The following is a 23,905-nucleotide window of genomic DNA, read 5'->3' as shown; positions in this document are numbered from 1 at the left end:
ATCCGCAAATTGTTCAGTCTTTTCTTGTTATTTAAAATCAATTCGATGGTTTTAAATTTCTTCAAAAAAAATTATGCTTTGGTAAGTTGCCGAGTACATTGTTAATTTTGTAAAACTATGCGTGTTTGACGGAACAACTTCCTTTTGTATGTTATACAACAGTCTTATTTTGAGGTTTTGCAAATAAGTATTTTTCTGCACAAATTGCGTAATGGGTGGGGATGTTCAGCTCCCAACTGTTCAAACAGAAGTGATTGTGGAATTCGAACGTTTAGGTTTCCAATTATAATTCGCAGGTCCAACGGCGTTGGTTACAAAAGTGTCCTCGGGAGAAGTGGATTTATGGCCAAAAATGGATAGCGACGCCATGGGAATGTGTCCCCACATCATATGCTGGGGACACGCCGGAACAGGGAAAACACTACTAGGCAAACTGCTCTATACCCAACGATGTCACAAGAAAACAATTACGCGACAAAGGAATCTTCAGTAGTTACTTAAGCATGTATAATAACCAACACGGCAGCAAACAAATAAATCCCGAATGCAGGCTGTTTATCGCCACCAATGTGCAGAAACCAACTGAGATGAAAAGTCTTTTCATCTATTGACAGTGCAGCACTGGATAGAAGAACCCTAGAATTTAATTCACTAACAAAAATGATATTGAAAAACTGACAGAAAGTAAGATTCACACCAGACGCGGTTGGCGGATTGCGACGCGTTTTTGCGTTCGACGGCAGGCGACGGGGTATTCACACCAGTGAGCGAAATGCCATGATGGTGTGATTTTCTCGGTTGAAACGGCTGACGGCAAAGTTAAATCGGATTCACTTTTTTTAACCTGAAAAAGGTACAAAAAAAAACAATCTCTGGGTAAACAAATACGTGGCAGTTGGAACTTGAATTATATGAACTTATTGAACACTCTTGAAGTCAAAGATAGGACAGAAATTTCATTAATACATTTGTTACAATAAATGTGTTACTTGTTGGTCTAGTAATAATTTAAAAGCCTTTGCTAATTTATTACTAGACCAACAAGAAAACAACAAAGGCTCTTATTGCCAACGAGTAACTGAATTGCTTCCGGTATAACGGGAACCCTAAGACGACTGCAATCACGTAACAAATTAGCCGTTTGGTAAGAGAAGGCAAAACCTAAACATAAACTTGGCAGCGTGATAAAAAAGGGGGGATTGTGATAATTTTAACTTGGATAACGTAACTTAAAAAGACCCCTTTGGTAACATGCAAATGTTAACCAAAATGCAAACCAGCCAATTGCGTTCTTTTGCACTGTGCACACTAATTGCAAAAAATTCCAACATCAATTCTATAATTTGTTTTGGCAAACATCGCACGCACACAGTTTCTTTTTCAAATAAAGTCAATTAAAATGCCTTGGTTGTCACAAAAACGCAAATTCAATTTCACAAAATTGTCTGCTGTAAAATGTCTTATTCCTTATTTGTGTTAGAAAACAAATGTCAACCGTGATGTCGGTGTCAAACTTCGGGCCGTCGCATCATCAGTTGTACACGTTTGTAAAGCCATAAAGTAGTAAAATTCACTTTACAAACGTGGGCTGCGATTTGTTGTTTAACCGTTTGGATGAAAAATGTGAGCCAACATAGGTTTAAAAAATTTCTCAATCGTAGAGCATTCAGACCGTATTAATTTTACTGGCAGAGCATAAAAGCTGCAAAATTAGTCTTCATATTTTTCACATTTATCCAGTTGTGTCACGTCAATATACGTGGCCTGGGGATAATGGTCCAGCAGAACCTGTTGTTTTTGACAAAGGCAACGACACCTCTTTGGTTAATCAGTTTGGACCGAATGTTTTATCCCATCTAGTATCTGGATACATTCAGGTAGAAAGTTAGGGTTATAAAATATTACAAACGCATGCGTTTTGTCGTTAACTTTTTGTTGTCTTGCCCAGTTTCGTGTATTAAATGGAGAAGGAGACGCCTATGCTTTGTGTCCTGGGATTAAAGTTCGTCAAACCTCGTGGAACAACGAACACAACTGTCTTGGATCAACAGGATACAACATTGCTGACAAGTACTGTGGTGATTTCGCAGCATGGTCCTACAATGGATATGGCACTCATACAGAATGGAGTATAAGCAAACAGCTAATTGAAAGTTCGTTTTTTATTTTCTACAAGTAATAAGAATCCATTTTCCATTTTCTTCTGTAATATTTTTTCAGTCGAATCTTTCACAACATTTTCTCATCTCAGAAGACACTCTCTCGTTACAGCCCCCTACTTATATCGTTTTTTTTACAAAAGTGCATAGTTACTACACGTCAATGCGTACTCTTGGTCCATTAGTTTAGACTAACTCTAAACTTTGGAGATATGTGTTGCGGCTATTTTGTCTTTCATTTAATATTATTTCTCGCATTTTTGTCCACCCATTTCGGTGTTTACCTTTCATTCATTAATTACAAACATGACCCTAAAGTTAAGTGAGAAACGTGGTATTATTGTCAACTTCAACACAAAAAGACTTCTGTTTCACAATATCTTTCGTTTTTTCGGAACAATAAACGAAAACACGAAACAAAGTATGATGCGGTATGCATCGTTGATTTGTGCCGCTACCACAAAGGATTAGCGACAGTGCCCGGACTGCTGTAACTCACCAAATCGCTCAATACTTTTCAAAAGAACTCCTTATTTACACACAAATCAGGTTCCAAATCGGTAAATTCAGAATTCCGTCACTTGGGTGGTTATCAAAAATCTCCCCGCGACCAAACAGCAATTTTGAACCAGACTTACCGGATTACCCTATGTTGGAGCTGGTTTGTTCCTAGCCCTGTTAAACCGCCTACGTCACAAAAAAATACTTGAATGTGTAAAATTTACTACCAGTTGCGCATGAGGCGCACATCGCAATTTACAGTTTAGGGAAACATTACATTAAGTTGGTAACACTGACATAATAAACAAAGCAAAAATCACCTAAATGGCAAGTTTATCACCGAAGCAGCCCAATACACAGCTTAATTAGCGTCATCTAAACTTTGAAAGAAAAACACACGGAACAAACGATCGTCTGTTGCTTAATCATGTCTAACCTTTTCAATACTTAGAGCGAACTCGTTTGCTTTTAATACTGTTGTATTATTGTTTGCACGTTATGTACTATTTCCGTAGTTGTGCCATATATAAAGAACTCGCGTTTTCTCTAAACGGCATGCAACTAAAGACTTCTAGACAACGAGTGCTTGCCTACGCCACATAGGCTGAATATGCTTAAAAGTTGTGCGTAAATTAAATAGGCCCAAATCGTTTGGTTTACCGCTACATGATAACAGGGAGTCGTTATCTCAAAGCCGCGAGGTTTTATCCTCTTGTATTCGCTTGTTATCTAACGCCAATTGTGACGTAACAAGGGTTGAATAAGGAGTTTTATGCGCTAACAATCGGAAAGTTACGTTCCGGCTGGGACGCTGGTTGTTAACTGCACTAAATGTAACGTATCAACCTGTTTTGCATTTTAAAAATGTAAAATGAGTAAAAATTGGATAAAAACGTTTAAACGTAATAGTTTGTCACGAACATTAGATCGATGTTCATTGAATTTATGCCTTCTACAGTTACCTTTAGTGCATTCTTGACATTGTGCAACTTAACAGTAGCATTATCGCTTTAGAAAGGCGTTCAGTCCTTGAGAATCTGTTCCCCGTGTTTTAAGCAACGATTTCGATTACCTGACGCTTATCGCTTATCTTGCAGCTGCAGTTTTGCTGAGTAAGCTAGATGGCAGCGGCGAAATCAGGAAGCTACAAAGCTGTCGCGAAAATTATTTGTTATTTCTGTCAATTGGACGGATAGAGAAACCACCACAGTCGAAAGTTGGATTAGGTTTCGGTCTTGTGCCTTCGGGTTAAAGTGCTCGTTTTTAACAAGAAAACGAAATAGACAACGGGACAATTGAGTGGTAGTTTGACGTGTGAATTACGTATTTAGTCTCGTGCGGTCTAGCGTATTTGTGTGGGAAATTTTCCACAGATCTAATGACGTCATTAGGGAAATTCCCAAAATAAAATGTTTTTCTGGATACGCCCCTGCTTATAGGTATACATATTCTGAAAACCACATGCAAACAATTTAAATCTTTATTTAAAGTTGTGTTGTTCATAGAACTGTGTCGATACTGAACTATAATAGTTAAGGAATGGAAGTAACTTTTTTGTAATTCAGCTAAAGTGAAAGAATGGATGAGTGACAGATAAAAGATTAGTTTGAATAGAACTAAAATAGTTACTCTACCTAGAAACTCTGCATGTAATTCAGCACGAAAAACCTGCGTCGGCCACTTGTGTTTCCCTGGGCAAGAAACTGGGGCGGCATAGTTCTAACCTGTAAAAACCACAGGTTGAATTAACCTGAGTTTTTCCGACCAATCGATGTTAGAGCAAAATGAAATGCAAAAATATCTTTCCTAGCATCGTACATTAAACCGTTTTACATGGTCATGTTCGCAAGTGGGTTCTAACCCGTATAGTTGACCAATCGTCAGCTTGTTTGCGTGACGAACGCGGTAACGGCATATTTACATGCGGCGTGTTGCTGTTAATTTGTCTTATGAATCAATCATTAACCGTACTGAAGCGGAAATGCTATTGCTACTGCAGCCATTTAGCAATTGTCGCAGTAGGCAGAGATTAAGACTTATTTGGATGTTTTGTAGAACACCTACAATTAAATTGAAGAATAGGCCGTCCATGGATGTTGCCAAGGTTTGTTTTTATAAACTGTATGCAATTTTTGTTGTTGTAATAATTTAGTACATCTTTTTAATTGATCCTACAAAACCAGTAAGATACTTACATAGCACAGTGCCACAAATTAACTTGTTCAGTACATTGCAACCTAGACATCTTATGACGTAACAATGTATCTGATAGGTTCTATCATCACGCCATGTGTTTGAACTAGAGTAACCTGTGGTTTGGGTGCTGTGGTGTGCGTTTTTAAACGAGGTCATTCTATTTGGAAGAGAATACAGAAAACATCTCGAAAGTTCTTGGTGTGCCAGCAGCGTACAACACAAAATAGCAACAGTTGGGATATCTGACCCGACCACTTTGCGACACACAGTTTGGTAGCAATAGAACAGGAGTGGCCAACCCGCGGCTCGCGACCCGCATACGGCTCTTCGCCTGGTTATATGCGGCTCTTACATCGTTGTCGAAATTTGGGGCCTACTGTGTATATTCTGGTTCGTTGAAAAATCGTTGAATTTATAGTAAAGCTTCAACAATTTTGCTTTTAAACAAACTCACTTTCGGTATGGCCACAAACCTTGCCTTAAAAACTGCAACCTTTTGTGGCAAATGTCTTGATTGTGATCTCATATATTCAATTGTTGAACAATGAATGGTTGCTTATTGTTGCATACAATGCGATTGAGACAAAGCAACAGCAATATTTACAACAAAGTGTTCCAAGTAAAATAATAGTGCTCCAATCCGTTGGTTTTCGGGTTACGACGAACGTAGTATTTTATGGGAAGTTTGTCTTGGGTTTGAATTGAGCAAAATGCATTAGTGACGTCGCAATGGTGGTAAATGCATTAGTGACGTCGCAATGAATTTAGTTTCGCCACTTTGCATTTTTGTTAAACTCGGCGACTACGTTTGGGGCGCATGCGCATTAGATGAAAATACCGCAAAGGTATTCACCAGGAAAAATTTTTGGAGTAAACAATTTTTGTCAAGTTAGCCTTCAAAATGACTGAAAAAAAATGTTTTTAGCAATTCACCAGACATGAATCTCACCGCACATTATTAATAGAATGAGACAAAAAGGATATTTCAATATATTTGATTTTGTTTGTGAGATTCGTTGAAATGAGAGTTTTGTGTGAGAGACACTGTTGAAAATGACTGGCCGTGGTCTGTACAAGTCCAATTGTGTCATTATTATGTTGGTGTGCGACATTTGGAATAAATCTGGCTATGCACAGGTCTGTGTGTGAGGAAGGGACAAGGCATTAAACATATGTGCTTATGTGTATAATGTGGCTCTTTGTGTTAACGCAATAAAAAATATGGCTCTTAGGCTTCGACCGGTTGGCCACCCCTGCAATAGAATGTTGTTGTTGTGCTTGGACAAATAATTTGAATTGTTTCCTATATTCTTTAGATCTAATCATTGGTGGAACACTATTGTTCCTGGTTTTAATGATGCCAAATGGGTGACCACTTTCATTTGCAGCACAATGATTTCAGGGAACTTGCTTAAAAGTTGTGGATCGACATGAAGCCAGGTTTTCCTTAACTTCCCATTATAAGCGAGACGCTTTGAAATAAAACTAACTTGTTTTGTGTTCAGAAAACTATGTGGAAAGAAAGCTTATATCTATTGATAAGCGAGTTGCAATTTGAATTTTCAAACTAGCTTCAGCTAGAATACAGGACTGTTGAAGAGTTATTTGGAGTTGGTGATGCATCAGTGCACAATTGCTTAATATGGTAAAACATTGTTGGTTTTTCATTAAGTCCACAAGTACTAAAGAGATGCCATTCTGTTACCAAATTAGGTTGTGTGATGTATTGTGCAAACATATTTCCAAATGTTTGAAATGCCTGGACTGGAAGAAGCAGTTTCGATTGCCAATCAGATTATAGCAGAAAGCCATTTTCCGCAGGTATGGTTGACTACTAAAATGGCAAACTTGTATAAAAGACATGTTTTTTAGAACCCTGGCACTAATTAGACAAATATATTGGTACTATTTAACATGCATTTGCCACGTTTTAATATTTATGTGTAAAGTTTTTTTGAAACTCAGTAATAGTAGGTGTTATGGTTGGGTGTACATTACGCGGGAATTCATTTCGTTTGGCCATTTTTTCTGTAGCCTATTTGTATTTACCGTCTGTCTTACCGAAAACAAATTTTACAAAATGGCTGATGCATGGGGCAAATTAAAAAATGAAATGAAACTTAAGCGTTCAAAGGATCCAGAAAAAAAAATCAATTTTTTTAAAGATTGGAGCTCGTCAATTTGTTCCAAACTTGTTTGAAGAGATCACCATTAAAAATAATAAAGAGTCGTGTAACAATCACTTCTCATTTGAAGACCAAGGTTTGACTTGTGATGTTCTGGCTGAAGAACAAGGTCCATCCTGTGTTATTAAATCAGCATCCTAATTTCAGAGTACTTCATATGGGAGCTATTTGCAAACAAAGTCAGTCATCTTGCAGTGAAGTATTAACATTGGCTTCTCCAGTAAAAGCATCCAATCGCCAAGCATTAAGAGAAGAAAAACAAATAGTACATTTGAACCTAAATTCAATGTGGAAAGTGAACAATGTGTGCTGAGAGAAGATGTAATTACAAAAAGTCTTTCAGTTTTAGACATGATGAAACTGGGATGTGCAATGAAAGCTACAACCACCAGAATAAAACTTTCAGAATTTCATATTTCCAATTTGCTTTGTGGTACTGAAACAGAAGTTGACATTCAGGTCGAGAAAGATAGTTTCAGTGCAGGTGGCTTTAGGAAAGCATTTAAAGTTCATTCTTCAAGCAAGATATTGCCAAGAACCTGGGTTTTGAAAAAGTATCTTCCTTCCACCTTGACTTTTACTGCCAAAAACGAAGCAGTTTTTGCAGGAATCGCAAAAAAACCTGTTTCTTGTTCTCTCATTTCAGCATTACGGCGTTGAGAAATCCTGTTTTTGACTGCATTTAGCATTTGTGTACAAATCGGCGTGGCTTCTCTTTCCAATTGATAAAAAATAAACCGAAATGTAGCATCTGCCGTCAAACGTGGGGCGTTTCGCGAAGATATTGTCTTTAATGCCGCTTCCAGCGGATTTAGCACCTTGACAAGTTCTTGTAGTTGGGTAATTTCATCCGCACCAATAGAAATACTGATGTTGAAATGAATTTGCGCCTTAGCGACTTCGTTTTTCACCTCTAAATAGGCACGAAGCATTTGCAAGAACTGTTCCACCTTGTTTTGCTGTCTAATTTTAATTGCAGTTCTTTGCCCTTAGCTTCTTCATTTATGTAAGACTGCAGCTTGTCGTTTTTCAGCGGGGATTTTCATTTGTGTCAGTTTTCTCACCTTTTCTATCACAGCTGATAGTTCCTGGCGCGAAATGGGCAAAGGTTTGCTGACAACAGGTCACAGCTTTCCCAGTCCGTCGTCAGAAAACTCATCATTGGACTCTTTCGCAAAATTTGGATAATCGTTCAATATTTTGATGTGTCATCAGCTTCTAACCGAGGATTTGTGTATATCACATCACACACAGCCAGATGAAGGGCATGAACAAACACTGCTGGTGCTCGTCCGAGCCAGCCTTCCAAATTTCACCATTGTCGCGACACCGTCGGTTACACAGCCAAATACTTGCTTTAAAAATCCAAGCCGAAGTCATTTAGATGTTTGAACAAGTTGGCAACTCTTTGCTGCAGACAAACTTCCCTTGACTCGTACCATACCCAGACACTCAGACCCAAAAAATTTTGTCCCATACATAAACATTAACATTCAGTAAAGGTCTGTTTCTAGTGCATGTGCACTCACCCAGCGTTAAAGGAAACCGTCTCATTTCAAACTGCAATTTTTGCTTCAGCGTTGAATGTTTGCCCAAACTTCCTGGCCTTGTCTTTTCCCTTCGAAAATCGAAAACCTTCGTGAGTAAACGCCTTTGGAATAAACTTGCTGTTTTTGATTTGCAGAAATGCTAAGCCAAACGTTGCTGCCAGTCTTGCAACCTTTTCTTCAAAACTTATCTTTTTCTTGAAAAGGGGAATCAATCGAAGATTGTTTTTTGGGGTGCCGGTGGTTGGTACGTAAATGGCACAAACGGAGAAATAACGTTTCAAAGTGGTTAGATCTCTAAGTTGAGGTGGCACAACTTCTGGTTCTAAATCCTTTTTCCATGCTTCGGGTGACACATCTCCTTTGACTTGGTGTCTGCTGCATGTGAAGCAAATCCATTGTTGACCATCAACAACAAAATCTACAGCAAACGATTTTAAAGAATCGGTGTAATTGTGACAGTGGTATATTTTAAATTGCTTGTGAAAATATAATCGGTCGCATATGCAACAAGTTGTAATTGTGACAGTAGTATATTTCAACTTGTTTGTGAAAAATTAATCGGTTACATATGCCACAAGGATCATTAGGAGTAGTTTGCGATGGTCACGAAAGATATAATACAATTGTTTAAATCTTTAAATTCTTCTAATTTCCTTTGATGTATAAGTGCGCTTTCTTAGGTATGTTACCTGGATCTTGGTGATACTCGGCTTTTATGCTCTCTAAAGCTTTCAGTTTTACCAATTTTCTATAACTTGTGTCAGTATGAGCTTTGATGTTTTGTGATGTTCGTCTCATTTTTGGTCTTCTGATTTTTTTCATTTTCTGGTTACACCTTTTTGCTGTTTGCAACAGACTTTTTTAGGTCGATTTCTTGAACACATAATCAGAATTATACTTAGTTTTTATTCTTTGAGATGATTTAGCTATTTGAATATACATTTTTGTTGTTTGCAGTAGACTCCTTTTGGGTGGGTTGATTTTCTAAACACAGACTCGAAAAGTTATATTTAGTTTTTTTGATTGCTCTACTTTTGATGTTCTGAACTTTTCGTTAGGTGTATTTTTTGGCTGATTGCAGCAGCTTTCTTTTACGTGAATATTGTAAACACACAATCAAAATGAAAAAACAAACAAGGAAGTTGATGGCACTGTACCCGCGGCCATCGCACCTACCTGTTGACGATTTCCTAGTTTGTAATCTACAAAAATGGTTGTGTCATTGACTGTGTTATAGGCATAAGCAACTGACATTTTACCAACAGCAACCACCTTACACAATAACAACGCCACATACTTAAATTCTTTTTCATTGGGGCTCTTAATTCTAAAAAACATTCAGATATTTCACAACATTCTGCCTGTCATCTGTTTTATAAACAGCCATGCTTAAAAATTTATTTTGGTAAATAATAATGCACTGAATAGTTTAGTTACAACACATTCACTTACTTTGTTTTTCTTGGCATTTTTTTCTAAATACAACATATTTGTATGCATATTTTTTTTTTCTAAATACAACATATTAGGTATGAAAGTCATCAACCGGTCACTTACTTTTCTGAAGCCTGAAACTGCCGATAGCGTATAAACCTGTTGAAATGAACACTTATTTTGTAATTAAACTTCATCTCATTGCTTAGTGGATGAAAACTACAATGAACCGTACGCTCATTGATTCGAATCTTGAAAAGATTTTATACTTTATTGAATTTATGTTGTGTCATCTAACACACATAATTCCTGTTTAACAATAAACCTTCTTTGTCGAGTTTGCTTCTGTATAATAAACACAATAATTTAAGTGCTCTTGCTAAACTCCCATGGGGACATACTTGAATTGATTTTTATCTGTTCAAGTTTTAAATTAGTGAAATTCGTTCAAGTTAATCAAACACCAGCGAGCAATCAACTTTCCAAGATATCAGGAAAACTGGACCCCAAACAGAAATTCTGCTATATAACGGTCTACACGTTTTTTGTAGGGCAAAACTGCGTGATGTTATAGAACACTAACAGGTACAACGTTAACTTCCTTTTGTTTTTGAAACGTTACATGAAACGAAACTGAGTATAAAATAAGACAGTCCTGATAGCCGCTGGGGGAAATTGTTTTTGTTATTTTCTTCCGACAACAGGTTGCTCGCAATGGTGTTAATCGACTCGGCGAAATACTACAAATTATCTCGCCTCTTCAAATAAAGAAATGCTCCCAGTAGTGTAGTCTGGACATGCAGTCACTGTTTGATGTGAGGGCCCAGCAGTATTACTGGACGAAGCGCTCGGTGGATCAATTTCCATGGCAATTGAACAGCTACCATGATTTTGTATGGATGTGGATGCCAATTCACCAAAGAATTCCACAGATGGTGCATGCTCCTGACCCGAAGCAACGCTTGCGTACATATGTTTTTGAGATGCTGATCCCTGATACAGCTGGTCAGAATGGAGATGACCATGGAGAATTACGCTTTTCTAGAGATTGCACATATCTCCGCTGACACCAACAGGACGCACATGCCACATCAACCGCATAGGATACATTGTCATCCTTTTCACTGCGGACAGTAAAAAGTTTTGGGGTATCTGTTGGACTGATCATGAGTCATGACCAGGGGTGGGCAACATACGGCCCGCGACGGGATTTTGAGCGGCCCGCGGACAGTTTCCGGTCTTACATGATAATGTGGCCCGCGGCCACTGTCTGCCGCAATCCCCCATTACTTGTTTACTACGTCAAATTACAGTTGTAACGCTTCCCAATAGCAAAAAAATTTCCCGCCATTGTTACCATTGCACCATACGTCCATTCTTACGACATAACTACCAACCTTGTGTGTGTCCTACTTTAACGGTTTTCTTTGTTTCCACACGTATAGTCTAGTTCAGGGGTGGGGAACCTGCGGCCTAAAGGCCACATGAGGCCTTTTAGGGCACTAAGTGCGGCTTTCGATGGCAAAATACATTTTTAAGATGTTGATATAACCGACTGCACCAGGCGCTGAAAAAAATAGACAGAAACGTATTTTTGACTTTATTGCAGATTATTTTTTGATTAGTTCCAGGGCAGCGGTTTTCAAACAATACCCATGTGGTTCCATAGTGGTACATAAAGCGATTTCCATAGTTAGGACTACCAAAAACTCAAGGTTCAGCAATTTCTAGTTTAAATAAATCCTGATTGTTGTAGTGAAGATGAAAATGTAGTGAGGAATTTTAATTAGCTTGGACCGCAAGTCCTACAAACTACGAGGAAATAGCAGAACGACCATTCTGTAAGTCAAAAAGTTTGAACATCACTGCCCTTGGCCTGGAAAATAGTCTATGCGGCCTACACGAGTGTCGATAAATCGTTTGGTAGCCTTTATAAACAAAAAGGTTCCCCACCCCTGGTTTATGTGGTCAAAAATCCGTTTCAAATCACTGGATAAATACGCGATTAATGTATCGATTCAGGAATCCGGCCCGCCAAGTACTTCATTTTCCCATATCAGGCCCGCCGACTGGAGAAGTTGCCCGCCTCTGGTCATGACTGTCATTCTATAAATTCCCAAGATTAGCTGTTCAATTGGCATGCACCACACCACGTGGTGCATTATTTACATTCCACGGGGTGTTATGGTCTTGATTACTTACGCGACCCAATTACCGCTTCCTAATTATCCCTCCAGACAGGTGTGCGATTACTGCCTGAAGAAATGCAAACTGAACTACTGTTATTGTCGTATTTTCACATGTGTTCATGTTTATTATTTACTCGATGCATTTAAAACGGTTGTCACGCAGTGCTTACTTTATATTTTTTCTTGTGTTTACAATTTGTACTAAAAATTCACCATCAAATAGATAGGGTCAGCTTTTAAAAAATAGCCAATTGTGGTTCCAGCTGCACCCTTTTTGTTTCAACCCTTATTTCACACGTTTACCTATATGTCACCTGACCTATGATTATGCTTGGGCGCTGAAACAAATAAACAATTGATTGATTGATTGATCTTATCCACGTCCAATGGTGGTGATTCTAAAGTGATCTTTTTCTTTCGATTAAGAATTACATTCAGAATGCGGTTGACAAAATATGTGCTGTACACTTCAGTTACGAAATGCAGCAACTGGCAACACGAATGAGTCAAAACTTTAACAACAAACATTAATCATGCTGTTTTTATTTACCTGTTGAAAACAATGTCCTTAATTATGCGGATGGTTGACTCGCAGCAGTTGTTTGTGTTTTGCCCACGAGTCAATAAACCATTGCGATATACTAAACACCATTTCTCCTTTTAAGCCATCCAGTGATCAACGTATCTGTAAAGCAAATCATTTTTTTGTACATACAACATACATTACACACAATATTCTGGCTTATTATTGCTTAATATTATGCAAACTGCAACTTCTAAATACCTCAAAAACAAATGGCATTGTCGACTCTCACACAAATTGGTAAGGTCAGAATGGGCATTTGAACAATCTTCCTCTGTTTGACTGTACAAGATCTTTTGAGATGCCTTCATAAGAGTTGGTCTTAAATCTTCGGTCATAAAGACTTTTGGTGAGCATGTGTAGTGAAATCCAAACTCCCCCAGCATGGTTTTGAGCAGTTGAAGGCCTAAAATGATGTGATTATAAGTTAGATATATTCCGGAAATTTCCATGTTTTTAGAAAAGTTATGTACCTTTTGTGAAACACCGCTGGTCCTACCCACTGGATATTGTAGCTCCTAATGGTAATGCCCCAATGGGACTACCACACAATAGGACTGTTAGTAAGGCATTAGTCTGATCAAGGTTGGATGTAGAATCCACAAATACAATCTCAGAAGATTGTATCATCATTTTATGGATTCTTTCCATGATCGGGCTCACAATGACACAAACATAAGACCCTTCAAATTGCTCTAGGCAGATCTTAGCTTCAGATTCTTTAGCATACTTCTGTATGGCACAAAACAAATTTAAACCACTAAATGCCCCGAAGTTGACTTACGCCACTCATCCCAGAGATAGTAGATCGAACGTGATTTTGAATTAAGACAGTTGTTAGCAACTGCACTTATTCCATCTGTAACAAGCAACTTGGTCTCATGCGTTTGCATTGCCTAAAACGGAGACAATCCCTGCTGAAAATAAAAAAAGAAAACCTGTTTTGTAGATTCACTGATCTTTAGCTGACCGAGGTTTCCGGTAACTTGAAGCAAATGATTGATTGTGGTTACCGGTCACACTTACTATACACGGATGAGTGGAAACCAACTTATCTGATTGTTTAGTTGACTTGGTGTTAAGTTTGATCTTAACATATGGATGTCAACAGGGCACAAAGTGTTAAATTGGTTTGCACTGGTTTCGTGTTGGCGGTACTGGTTGAGGTGGCACTTGAAAGTTTTCCTAAAAACATATCTTTTAGGCCTAGGAAATGTTCGAAACACATTCCAGCTAGTATTAGAAATTTTACAAAAAGACTCAAGCCACTTATCCCATTCTTCTGTTGAATGTATTTTTAATCTAAAAACCATTTCCTCAGTTCCTTTTGTTACAATCAGTGCACCAAGTTCTTCAATGTTCCGTAGTGTTTCTATTTTTATTTGAACTTTTTAGTAAAGTTTTTACGTTTAAAAAGCTGTTAAGTTTAATAATTTGGCCTACACAACAACTTATACAGTTTTATTTTATACTCAACTCAGTAAAAAAAAACTACGTAACTTTGCGCCTACAAGCAGTTTCTACAGTAACACAAAAACACACACATAAATATGCGCTTATGAGCAGCCCCCAACATCAGTATTTGGAACTTCTACTCTTGCGAAAAATTAAAAATCAGTTAGTCGCCTGGTTGTCACGCACGGTGTTCTCTGATTGGTTTGGATTGGTAAAGCGGCGGTTAAGAGGAGACCTGTGATTGGTTGAAAGAAATAGATTACACTTGGGAAATATGCCAACCGTTGGGGGGAAATTCTGAAGTTGTTTGTTCCTGTTCTAGTTTGTACTGAATTTCCTGGCGAGCATACCGCTCACGCCATATTGAATCCCATTGCCAGACAAAGGGGAGAATGGGGGTAAATATCACTAAGGCCATAGACCAGTGGTTCCCAACCAGGGCCCTTGGCGGTCCACGGGCGTAGATTCACAAGAAACACCCACTAAAAGACATTTTCACTTGTGAGGTTTATCACGCTCATTCACTCTAGTCTATTAGACCTGTTTAAGGCCAAAATTATAATACCGCATTCCAACGCGAGATTGTCATCTACATTTTAAGGGGGCCACGAGGCCAAAAAGTTACTTTAAGGGGGCCATGGTCCGTCCACGAAAGGTTGGGAACCACTGCCATAGACGATGGAAAGTATTTAAATATTAGGTGCTTCGCACACACGCTAAACCTGATGGTTCAATTTGTTTTCAAATCTTGCGCAGCGCACAGTAGGAGATATTATATCTAAAGCAAAATCGATTGTACTTCCAACGATCTTTCCGTGACGCCCAGAAGTTAAAAGCAGAGCATCATGAACGAGACTTACCAACCCATCGTTCATCGTTTATTTACGAACTCTACTACTACAATGCTTGCTCGCTTACTTGAGCAAAAGGATGTCATCAACTGCTTGTCGTTGCGTGTAATATGTGAGACCCTTTCCTTCAATGGAAAAACCGTTAAACTGCTGGTAAAAGTGCCTAAAATTGATGACGCTACAAACGAAATAAGTAGCAAGGAAGCCTCCCTATGAATTGTTGTACCACCCTTAAAGGGTATGCAACGAAAATTGGTATTTTTCAAAAACAATGTCTGTCACATACGGTTCCAGGTGTAGGAGGACTTGTATCCGACCTTAAGGAGCAAATCGTAAAACGTTTACGAAAATCAGATTCTCAATCAGCACCAGCAAAAGAGGCATATTTTCGGTCTTTGTCACACTATAACAAGTTCGCCTTGCAACTCTTGATGCTCGGATAAGGTTTGCTTGGGCAGAAAGCGATGAGCGGCAGTCAATCTCCCAACTTCTTGAATCAAAAGGCATGAACAGTATAGATACTAATGAAAATGAAGCTGACAAACAAATCTCAACATCCTCGTCTTTTGAAGACAATGACAACAGTCTTGTGTTTTTTTAGGTTGAGGTCGTCACCTTCGAGTTGTGCATAAGTTGCATGTTTTCCAAAACCAATTTTGGGTAAAATATCAAAAAAAGTGTCCGCCTTTTTTTCGTTTGGCCATGACTTTACTGTTTTGTGTGCCAACCAGTGCGTCTTCTGAACGATTGTTTAGCCCAGGGGTCGCCAACCCGCGGCTCCGGAGCCGCATGCGGCTCTTTGATCCCTCTGATGCGGCTCAGTTTTTGAATTTACCAAATGTTGTACATTTGAATAAAAATTATGTGACGATTATGCCGAACACAAAAATTGAAGTGCAGTAGCATGACTGTGCTCGCTTGTTGTAGTTACCTGCAACTCCGTCTCTATACCATCAAACGTGAAGTCTGAAAGAGGCAAACTGGCGGCGCGCAGGTGCAATATGAGACAATACTGTTTTTGTTTGCAGTCTGTGTGCGCGCGTAACAATAGCTGTTTGTTAATTGTTATGCAACAAACGCGTTAACAAGGGAATAAAAATCTGCAAAAACAGAAAAGTCGAATGTTATAAGACTAAAAAACGTTTTGCATTTTATTTTAAAACGACTATTTGGCTCCCAGTGTTTTTTACTGTGTGAAAGTGGTCCAATCTGGGACAATCGTTTCACCGCTGCGTAATCGAATTCCAAAACACGTCTACATATTAGCATTTTTGCATGCAAATATACGAGATATAAATTACACTTATTAGTGATGACCATGTGTTGTTATTTTAAGCGTTGAGTTGAATAAAAAGACAACAATTTGTTTCGTGGTATTATTGATTTAGGTTATGTATGTTGTACAAAACTTTAGTATATTTAATGGCAGAAATGGTAAACCATTTGTGCCACTTCTTTCAAGGCAACAAATTAAATGAAACATATTTGTACCAATTTTGGCACAACTGGATATTGTAGCAGATAGTTAAATTGTGCCAAGACATCTGGTGTGAAAACATTGTTTAGATCTGACACAAACCAGTGCTTTTCGCCTGGCTAGTGGTATCGGAGTGGTTGGCAGTCCCACATATTTTACACTGTTTAGTTTGCCTTGAAGGCAGTTGTAAGGATAAACATTTCTAGTCCATGGGAAAATTTTGAAGCAGTCCGCACAATGTTTGTGCCTGCAGAAAGACATTTAGCATATATGCAAATAATAACACCACTACTACAAGAATCATTTTGTGTCACTGCAGGAAATTGAGTTTAACATACAGCAGGTAATTAACCAAGCCTTTGCAGTCTGAACTAGAGATGTACCGAATATTCGGTTTGCCGAATTTATTGTAAAAAAAATAAAAAAAATGGTGTAAACAAAAAAAGATAAACAACTGAGAAAAAGCTGCTCACATAAGGTGAGATAAGGAAAATAAATTTCTGACACTGCTGCATAGCGGTTTTTAGGTAGGAAGCTATTCTCTGTACAACATTTTTTGGGACTATTATCATTTCAATGTCACAAGAAAAACAATAAATTTGTAAACTTCATTTTGCTATTCAAGATCACTTCTGTTTTATTACAAACTTACGACAAAATTCCAGCATATACATTGGTGGCACAGAACAACATTCATAACTGAAAATACTGAGAGTTGTTTGAAACAACTATGCAAATGGCTTGCCTAGTGTACACTTATGTTAGAACTGCACTGTGTACAATTATAAACCATTCATCTCTGTAGGTTAGGAACAGTTTGTTGATCCCAAGGTACGGCATGCATAGTGATGTGTTTAATTGCGTTGATAATGTGTTTAATTGCAAACTTGCCTGCATGCAGTGCTCATCATATAACATTGATTGATTGAAGGGGATGTGACATGTTGCTATCCTAAACAAACACATACCATTAATAATAGAAAATATTTATGAGTGTATAATCTAACATTAATGAAGCATATATTGCACAAAAGTGATTTTACACTCAATAAAAATTATGTGTGTATAATTTACTGCTATACATAACCTAATAAACATTACCTTCAATTCAAACATCCAAAATGCATCAGTCTTCACCATGTTGACTTGTAAAAACGATTTTTTGAATCAGCAACGTCGACAATACTGAAGTCAAAGTAACCGCTTAGCAACCTAGACGTGTGACGTAACGGCAATCCGCAGATTTCCACTGCGATTGGCTGAAAAAGCCCTGTGGTTCGAATTCGGAAACATTTTGGAAATATGCTAACAGTAACCTGCTACAAGCGCAGAACTGCGTCAAACGATAAGGAGCACACATAAAGAGGACGAGATAACAAGTTGGACTCGGTAAATTTTCGTTCTCTAACTGGTACATTCGTACACCCAACGAATTTAGATATCAAACCAATCAGGTGACTTCTTTCCTGTTCCTAGCATTTGGTCAGGCTAATGAAGCAAAAATCCAGAGGCCACATGGGGTGACAATCCAGCTCATTCCATGATTTCTCAGCCATGCACAAGTAAATCCAAAAGTCGTTGACAATGTGCTGTAGAGGCACAGATGAAGTACTAGTTCATGCACTGCAAATATCTTGGTGTTCGTTGCATTGCGACATAATCCCCACTACGCTGTGTAGCTTTTTGTTGATGGCATTGTAGTAAATGGTTGACTTGATGAGAACAGCCGAATTTTTTCAAAATTTTTGAACAAAAAAATCATTGGTTGGAACCTTACCGTCTGACTACACGTGGCCTATGTGGTTACTTTTTGTAAGTTATCAAACAATACGTTAGACGTTACAGACAAAGTTTCGCCAAACGGGACGTCGTCGCTTGCGCCCGAAACTGGATTCTCTTCCGAAAAGCTAGTCAAAATCTTCCACCTGCCCTCTTCGTGATGCGCGTCCCTCGTTGTAAACAAAATTGTCATATGATACACATTTGTTCTATTTTCTCAATGGATTCTGCACAATTAAGTAGGCACATTATATACACATGACTTTCTGTCGATGACGTTTTTTGACTAAAGTCGCCAAGGTTTTCATATTTTTCATTATGTGGCTGCCTTTCCTGTTACAATGTGAAAACAACGAGACAGGTTTCCAAACTTTCCTTAAAAAACTTAGCCAAAACAGATTGAATCAGAAGAACACCATCGTCGCAAATGCAAAGTCTGGGGCGCGTTTTTACACAAATTTTGTTTGCGTCGTTTTTGTATAGGTGATCCCATCCCGGATTTGATCATATGTGTACACTCGCTGGTCAGACGTCGGAAAACAGGTGTTTACACCACGAACGTTTACCTTGGTTTTAAGAACATCAAGGTATTTCTGAAGAGATACGAGGTTTTGCGAATACTTTTGCGATGGTGGTCGCAAGACTCGGCTGGAAACCAGTGGTGAAAATTAGCATAGAAATTATGACGCAGTTTAGGGCGAATGACCTCATCAAGCGAAGAAGCCGAAAGAGCCATGAACACCGAATCGGTATCCATCTGAACTAACTGAAAATGGGATTGGTCTAGCGGTCAAGACAATCATAATAAAACTCGAGCATACAAAGTTTTGCGTTTTGATTGACAAAATACCCAACCTAAATGGGCCGATCGTGAATAAAGCTACGCTTTCGGGATTGGACATCAAAAAATTTTCGTCAATTTCCTCTAATTTTATTACCTTTTCCTCATTGCAATAGAAAATGTGGCTGTGCTTGAGCTTGTTAGACTACCTTTTCGTAACTCGAGTTGCCTACCAACTTCATTGAGTAACGATTATTGACAGGCAGCAGAGATGTTGTGAGCGAAAGAGGCAAAACAGGCATTTGGTTCATAGCATATCACACGGTAGATAAGGGTGACAACCAGGCCATGCTTTAGATATCATTGTGAAAGAGGGTTGGTGAGTAGAATCTTTAGCCTTTCATGCCCCTGATCAGGCATCCATTGTTGACCGCATGATCACGCATAAACTGAAGTCCCAAACCGCCTTTTTGCACCTACGTTGAGCTAACCACATTTCCACCAATTCATAAGCGAGTGAAAGGCTGTGTTAGCTTTTTTTAGAGGCCTTCCTAGGATGCTTAACGCGAAGTTGAACAGGACATTTGCCCAAACCGTGGAACTGGTAAACGGCGTTGGTCTCCCGGCAGAACCCGTCAACTGAAAGATTACGCTGAGAAAAAAACTTTACAATTCAAAGCACGCTCTTTACTCGTTAAATAAAAACACATTTACTTGATGATAGTAGTTCGGCAGCTTGCCCAATCAAAGTCCCATTGAGAAAGTACACGTAAAACGTTACATTAACCAACTGGTACACCGTCCAGGAGCTGTTCTCGCGCTAAAGCTGTCGCGTTCTAAAACGTCAGACGCATTAGTGCCTCAAGGCCTTGCCGCACAAGCACCGGCAAGCCGAAAACATTAAAATTGTTGTTTTGCCACATGAAAAAAACGTAGGAACATTATGCACGGACTTGAAAAGTAGTTTAATCATAAACATTACTGCCAAGGTAGTGGTGTATATAGAATACATCGTGTAGACGTTTCAACAATCTCTGTTGTCATCATCAGTACATGTACTGATTATGATTTAATGTTTATGATTATGTTTATGATTAAAAAAAACGTGTTGTCAAGATTCCGCAAGACCTCTAGATTCTAACTGCTCCTGGCCGTTTATTGGCAGTCGGTAATTGAAGTGTACCCTTTTACGCTACTAATGCGATGATGGGAACGGATGTCATTCCACAGTGTCGCGGTCGGTGACAGCCAGTCCGCGGCGGACTCCAGCGGTGATTCGTCGTCCCCGACCGATCTGACGGAGACTAGAAACGAAAATACCATGTTGTAGTAATATCAGAACTATATACTATCGGAGGGGAAACGCAATGTACCTACACCCTAAGCTGGCTTGATAGCGACGGTTGGTGGCCATGGTGGGTGCATCACATGTGTCACCCTGAAGAAAACAAACAATTTTGTTGGTCTCCACCACATGTTTCCACACACATCGCATATATAGCCAAATGTCGGTTTATATTCTCTAAACAGGGCAGCGAAATCTTTAAGTCCGTCATCACCCTCTGGCGACATCGCCACCTGCTCAAATTTACAATAATATTTATACTAAAATGCTTTGCGTCGTTAATTTGCCCTTACAGAGCACACAAACATAACCATAATTGTAACAACCCTGAGTTAGACTAAGTTAAAAATTGAAACAGATAATTTACATTTAAATATTTTTAACACTCGACACGAAATATTTTTTGACACTCTTTGTTACCTCGAGAAGGCAAAAATCGGCGATAGCGGGATGGCGGCGCCATCTTGAGTTTCTAAAGTACGGTGGCGGCCACCGTGGATATTTTGATTTGTTTGTAGCGGTATCGCACAAAACATCGTAAAATCTGGGAACATTTTTGCTTTAAACAAGCGTACTGGCGAAAAAGCTAAAGGAAAAAGCTTTCTTAAACTTTGCTAAACCAATGATAACGTTAAAGCAAAGTATTTCAAAAATTTTTGACGAACGTTGCATTCTATTTTCTAGTTGGAGCTCGTGTGGTTGCACGCATTGGTGACGTCATAATTTACGTCGCCACCTTACATTTTTGTAAAACTCGGCGCCTATGCCTGCAACTATTTACATTTCAACTAACTAATTGTCAAGGCGTTTTAAAGTACCTATGTTTGGTTAGCCTGTTTGCGGATCTTGCAGACGTTCGTCTTATGACGGCGTAGGTTACACATTCGGGTAAAGCTGAAAAAAGACAAATCGTAAGTGAGAAAGCAAAAATAGAAAAAAATCCAAAACAAGCTTGGTGTCTTACCTCTTCCCACATTCACAAACCATGAGATTTGCGCAAACTTTCTGATGCGACTTGAATTGGTTTGCGTTGCTGAATTTGCCCTCACATACAGAGCACACGAACATAGCCACAATGTTGTTTAAGAATTTCGATTTTCTTGTAACAACAGTGACTTAACTGTGATCCAGTGTGTATCTTTTCTTCAGGGGTGATGGGTATCTAGAACGGCCAAAACCATAGATTTTGAAATATTTTGCAATTGCTACAACAAACACCTGCATTTCATTGGCACTTAAGGTACCAAATAACACTTGGACAATCTTATTTCTCACTGCCTTCGTAAGCGGTTTGCCTTCAGCAATCACATTTTTTACGGCAATTTAAGTTCTGCAACCCATGTTAATTCTTTATCTTGCTGCTGAACGTGATCACTGCTGCTACTGCTCGATGCAGCTTTACCATTGCTAGCAGTATCACCACCTGTGTAACATCCGTATGTTATTATAGACCAGGGGTGTCAAACTCGCGGCCCGAAACCTTCCAATGCGCCCCACGAACACTCAACAACAATTGTTGCATTTTGTCAGATTTTTATCTAATTATATATTTTTTTCTTACTTTACGAAGCGAGGTATTATTTAAACAGACATTTCAGAAAATTAATTTATACATAAAAGTTTATATGTTAGAAATAAGAAACAATTGTAATTAAACCGTTCCTCAAAGTGTACAACCTGCAGCCGTACGGCCACATGCGGCCGTGAGCATGTTTATTTATATTTATGTATACTGGCGGCCGTGACGTAATTAAAACTCCTGTGCCAAAAATGTTCATTTTTAAACTTTAAACAGATTTTGCGACATACTTTTTGTGCGCATATTGTGTACAAACAATGCGAAAAAACGTCACAATAGTAATTTTGACATAAACAGTACAGACTGTTATTCACTTTGTGCAGCTCAATCTGTGCATCAACTTAATCTGGGCTTTTGGGCCGTCAATACTGCCGCGTTTCACTTTCGTTCTGCAAACTTTTCTACAATAACACAAAATACATTTTATAGGCTTTAGCAACCAAGCACATGCAACTATTTACATTTCAACTAACTAATTGTCAAGGTGTTTTAAAGTACTTACGTTTTGTTAGCCTGTTTGCGGATCTTGCAGACGTTCGTCTTGTGACGGCGTAGGTTACACATTCGGGTAAAGCTGAAAAAAGACAAATCGTAAGTGAGAAAGCCAAAATAAAAATAGAAAAAAAATACAAAACAAGCTTGGTGTCTTACCTCCTCCCACATGTGATCCAGTGTGCATCTTTTCTTCGGTTTTATAGCCAACGAATGGCAAGAGTCTTGCAGCTGCCACCCGCATCCCGAATGCCTAGGTGTGTGGCAGAGGTATTAGCAAGCCTCGGCTGTCCATCACACGTGGGAGCGACCCGTCGCGGATTCCCGCCAAGGTTTACTTTCAGTTGCTTTATTTCTGCCACTTGTTACTTTCTTAAATATCCTGCTCTGCCTTCCATACGAACACACACTGCCTTTCTCAAAGCTTCGCCCTTATCTGCACTGCCCCTGAAGGATTTCTTGTGGTTTGTTTCGAAATGTCGCTTTATACTCGATGTTCTGCATACAACGATTTCTCGCGCATACTGCTCTATTGAGAAACAAATCCTTAATCAGCTGTCCAGGATTCTTTAAATAATCTCATGTCAAAAATATTTAAATATTTTCTCAGAAGATATCATGATTAATTGTCTTTTTAAAGGGAGTTTAAAAAAAAAGTTTACACTGTTACGTAGAACATCTAATGGAAAACAAGACAGCTAAACCAAACCGTGCTAACTTATTCGTTGCAACTATTTGCACCAGTTGTTTTAAATCACAATAGTTGCAAACTGGTAGGTGGTGAACATCAGACAAAAAAACATTTCTAACATTGAATTTGTACTTATACGAACTGCACGAAAAACTACCCTACTTCCTACTTCAGGTATGTCAAATGCCCTGTTGTCCGTCTGCGTATTTTTTGTGTCAAATCATACATGAGGAATATACAGTGGACGGAAAACGAATGACAAACATGAGGAATATACAGTCGAAGGAAAACGATTGACAAACATGAGGATAACACAGTGGAAGGAAAGCAAATAACAAACAGTAGAAAGGAATGTTTTGCAATTTATTGAGATGGTGCAGGATCCACAGGACAAATTGTTTTGCCTCCCTTAACAACATCCTCAACATTAGGCCAGGGTTTGTAGACCGGCAAAGGCTCGTCTTTGACCGCTGCCTCTTCCACTTCCTGTTTAAATTTAATAAACTCCATTCTCACCCTTCTTTGGCTCGTATGTATAGAGTTTCAATTGCTTTACAATCTCATTTACTTCTTGGAAATGTTTGTTAATAGATTGCATTTCATGTTTTATATTTCCACTTATGATGCTTAACCCTTGAAAATTAAAGCAATTCATTG

General features: G+C 38.7%; 1 protein-coding gene, 1 long non-coding RNA gene and 1 pseudogene across 2 annotated transcripts; 1 reads left to right on the top strand and 2 right to left on the bottom strand.

Annotated features, from left to right (window-relative positions):
* The first annotated feature begins 352 nt into the window (after positions 1-352).
* Positions 353-2,179, top strand: LOC145219487 (intelectin-1-like). Its single transcript, XM_080086852.1, has 3 exons — positions 353-428; positions 1,741-1,877; positions 1,949-2,179. The coding sequence occupies exons 1-3, from the start codon at positions 353-355 to the stop codon at positions 2,177-2,179; spliced, it is 444 nt and encodes a 147-aa protein (XP_079942978.1).
* Positions 2,180-12,711: 10,532 nt separating this feature from the next.
* Positions 12,712-13,219, bottom strand: LOC145217515 (uncharacterized). Its single transcript, XR_013857410.1, has 2 exons — positions 13,000-13,219; positions 12,712-12,900 (listed from the first exon to the last, which is right to left on the bottom strand). It is a non-coding gene; the product is annotated as an uncharacterized LOC145217515 (long non-coding RNA).
* A 44-nt stretch (positions 13,220-13,263) lies between these two features.
* Positions 13,264-22,801, bottom strand: LOC145219486 (uncharacterized; annotated as a pseudogene).
* Positions 22,802-23,905: the final 1,104 nt, after the last annotated feature.

The sequence above is a fragment of the Phallusia mammillata genome, chromosome 3 (assembly GCF_965637545.1).
Source record: "Phallusia mammillata chromosome 3, kaPhaMamm4.hap1.1, whole genome shotgun sequence".
Taxonomy (NCBI): Eukaryota; Metazoa; Chordata; class Ascidiacea; order Phlebobranchia; family Ascidiidae; genus Phallusia; species Phallusia mammillata.
Note: the sequence above shows the minus strand (reverse complement) of the source record. Positions and strands in the feature narration are given on the sequence as shown.

What these genes read in the sequence shown, in the direction of transcription:
- LOC145219487 (XM_080086852.1), top strand. Translation starts at nt 353, where the DNA reads ATGGATAGCGACGCCATGGGAATGTGTCCCCACATCATATGCTGGGGA. An exon ending in AACAGGGAAAACACTACTAG is followed by an intron (nt 429 to 1,740) that starts GCAAACTGCTCT and finishes ACATTTATCCAG; the next exon opens with TTGTGTCACGTCAATATACG. An exon ending in TAGTATCTGGATACATTCAG is followed by an intron (nt 1,878 to 1,948) that starts GTAGAAAGTTAG and finishes TGTCTTGCCCAG; the next exon opens with TTTCGTGTATTAAATGGAGA.